The 2,043-nt window shown below is 53.4% G+C and overlaps 1 protein-coding gene across 7 annotated transcripts in view; it reads left to right on the forward strand.

Annotated features, from left to right (window-relative positions):
- Positions 1 to 1,256: 1,256 nt before the first annotated feature.
- ARFGAP3 (ADP ribosylation factor GTPase activating protein 3) overlaps positions 1,257 to 2,043 on the forward strand; it is a 48,257-nt gene continuing 47,470 nt past the window's right edge. For 2 of the 7 annotated variants that reach the window (XM_006031538.3, XM_025213198.1), the window contains exon 1: positions 1,671 to 1,935. In XM_006031538.3, the coding sequence (XP_006031600.1) occupies positions 1,867 to 1,935 (69 nt within the window). In that variant the 5' untranslated portion in view covers positions 1,671 to 1,866. Of the gene's footprint in view, positions 1,936 to 2,043 lie in introns of all 7 variants that reach the window. The other 5 variants (XM_025213199.1, XM_025213196.1, XM_006031540.3 and 2 more) reach the window with 5 other exon arrangements.

The raw sequence follows: 2,043 nt of genomic DNA on the forward strand, positions 1-2,043 counted from the left end.
TGTCTTTTCTATTGACAAGGGGTTATCTGGTTTGGACCATCTCAGGAAACTGATTGATAATCAGGAAACACTTAAGATTAGGGAGTAACCCAAATACTTGGGAGCCAGCTTGAAATTCCTATGGGTGGCAGATATACTGATGGGATATCTCATGGTTTCTTCAGGAACAATAGATAGCTTGCAGCATCAGGATTTTGGATTTTTACTTGTTGTGCACAAGCCTCAGCTTAGCATGACTTTTCCAGATCTTACTATAGTCTTTTAACAGACTTAAAACAATTATTGGGGTGCTCATAACCTTTTGTGGAGAGGACTCCCACCAGTCGTCTCGGGAAAGATATGACAACACCTGGGATTAGGGCTCCAGCAGGCTGGATGCTGTGATGAACCCTTAACCATTGTTCAAATGTTGCCCATACCCCCTCTGACTCGGTCTCTTGCCTCAGCATTCCCTAACCCGGCAACCGAGTTTTAGTCAATCAAGTTTAAATAGGCCTCCCATAGTGGGACCGGGGAATGTACGGCCCGAGATGCCTATTAAACTTAGAGCTGTGTGTGTGTGTCTGGGGGGGAAAAGTCCTTAGTAAATCCAGATTAGAACTGGTCTGATAAATGCTGAGCTGGGTGTGTGTGAACATGGGTTGATTAACATTTGAAGCACAGATTCCCCATCATGCAGTGCTCCCCTGCTTCTCTGGTCCCAGAATTCACTGCAGTCTCTGCTTCAGGCTTTCTGTTCTCCATCTCTCATGTAAATGAATGGTCATCTGGTTCCGTCTCGGATGAAAATGAGACCTAGGGCAGTTGTTTCACTCTTGTCACCCTTATCTGGAGGGTCTTAGGTGCGTCTCTCACTGCATCTTAATCAGTTTCGTTTAGGTAGAGGGAGGGAGGGAGGGGCGGGGGTGAGTCCTTTGTGAGTCTGACAGACTGCATCCTGTGCCAGGGTTGCCCAAGAATACAGAGCTGAGGCGTAACAGCAGTGGTCTCCAACTTTTGTAAGTAGATAACCTTTGGCATTTAAAAGTGTTGGTGGCCAAGATCTATCATATATTACCACCAACCCCTCCCTCCCCACAAGCAGGTAAGTCTGTGGCGAGGGAAGTGGGGGGCAGATTGAGGCAGAGGGAGAAAAAATTATTTGGGGGTGCACCTCCTCAGCAGGTAAGTCCCACCCAGCTGAGGCCCCATTCAACTTACCCCTGCTCCTGCCTCTGCTGCACTGTCCCTCACCGTGGGGTTCTCCATCTAGCCCCTGCCCCTTCTCTCGTCCATGGACTGACCTGCTGGGCTGGGGCACGCACATGAACACTCTACTCATGTTCATACCCAGCCTCGGATCAACTCCAAGAGGCTCCGAGATGGACTGAGATCCACTGGTTGTGACCACTGGACTAGAGGCAGACATGGAGTTATCCTGGGCCTGAGGCTCAAAAACAGACAACGGGGTTGATGAGGCCCTGTATCAGGACAGGCCCAGCACAGCCGCTTGCATATCAGGCTTAAATGGCAACTCAGTGGTATTAGCTGCGGTTGGTGTGAGGCAAGGTTCCAGCACTTCCACACCCCTCCCCTCAGGGGCTCGAGCTCTAGCAGCTTACGGGGGGGAGCGGCGCAAAGGAGAGCGGCCGCCTTCCCAGCGCACGCGTGGAGGCTGTTCCATAGCTCTTCCCCGAGCCGCTCGTCAAGGGCAGCATTGCGCATGCGCACAGGGTGTCAACAGTGACGTATATCCCGAGTGCCGGGTGATGCAAGAAACTCTCCATCGCCAAGGAAACGGGACTGGACTGGAGAGGGAAGCGGCGGCCACTGTCCCGCGCCTCCTCTCTCTCCGCCGCCGCTGCTATCGCTATTGCTATCGCCATCATGTGCGAGCCCAGCAAGCAGGACATCGCCGCCATCTTCAAGCGGCTCCGCTCAGTTCCCACCAACAAGGTAGTGGCGGGGGGCAGGGCGCTATGACACGTCGCACTGCCTGGCGAGCGGGGGGCGGGGCTACCCTCTTCTCGGGGCCTGGCTGCTGTGGGCCGATCCCCGCAGAGT

Source organism: Alligator sinensis, unplaced genomic scaffold, assembly GCF_000455745.1.
Source record: "Alligator sinensis unplaced genomic scaffold, ASM45574v1 scaffold292_1, whole genome shotgun sequence".
Taxonomy (NCBI): domain Eukaryota; kingdom Metazoa; phylum Chordata; order Crocodylia; family Alligatoridae; genus Alligator; species Alligator sinensis.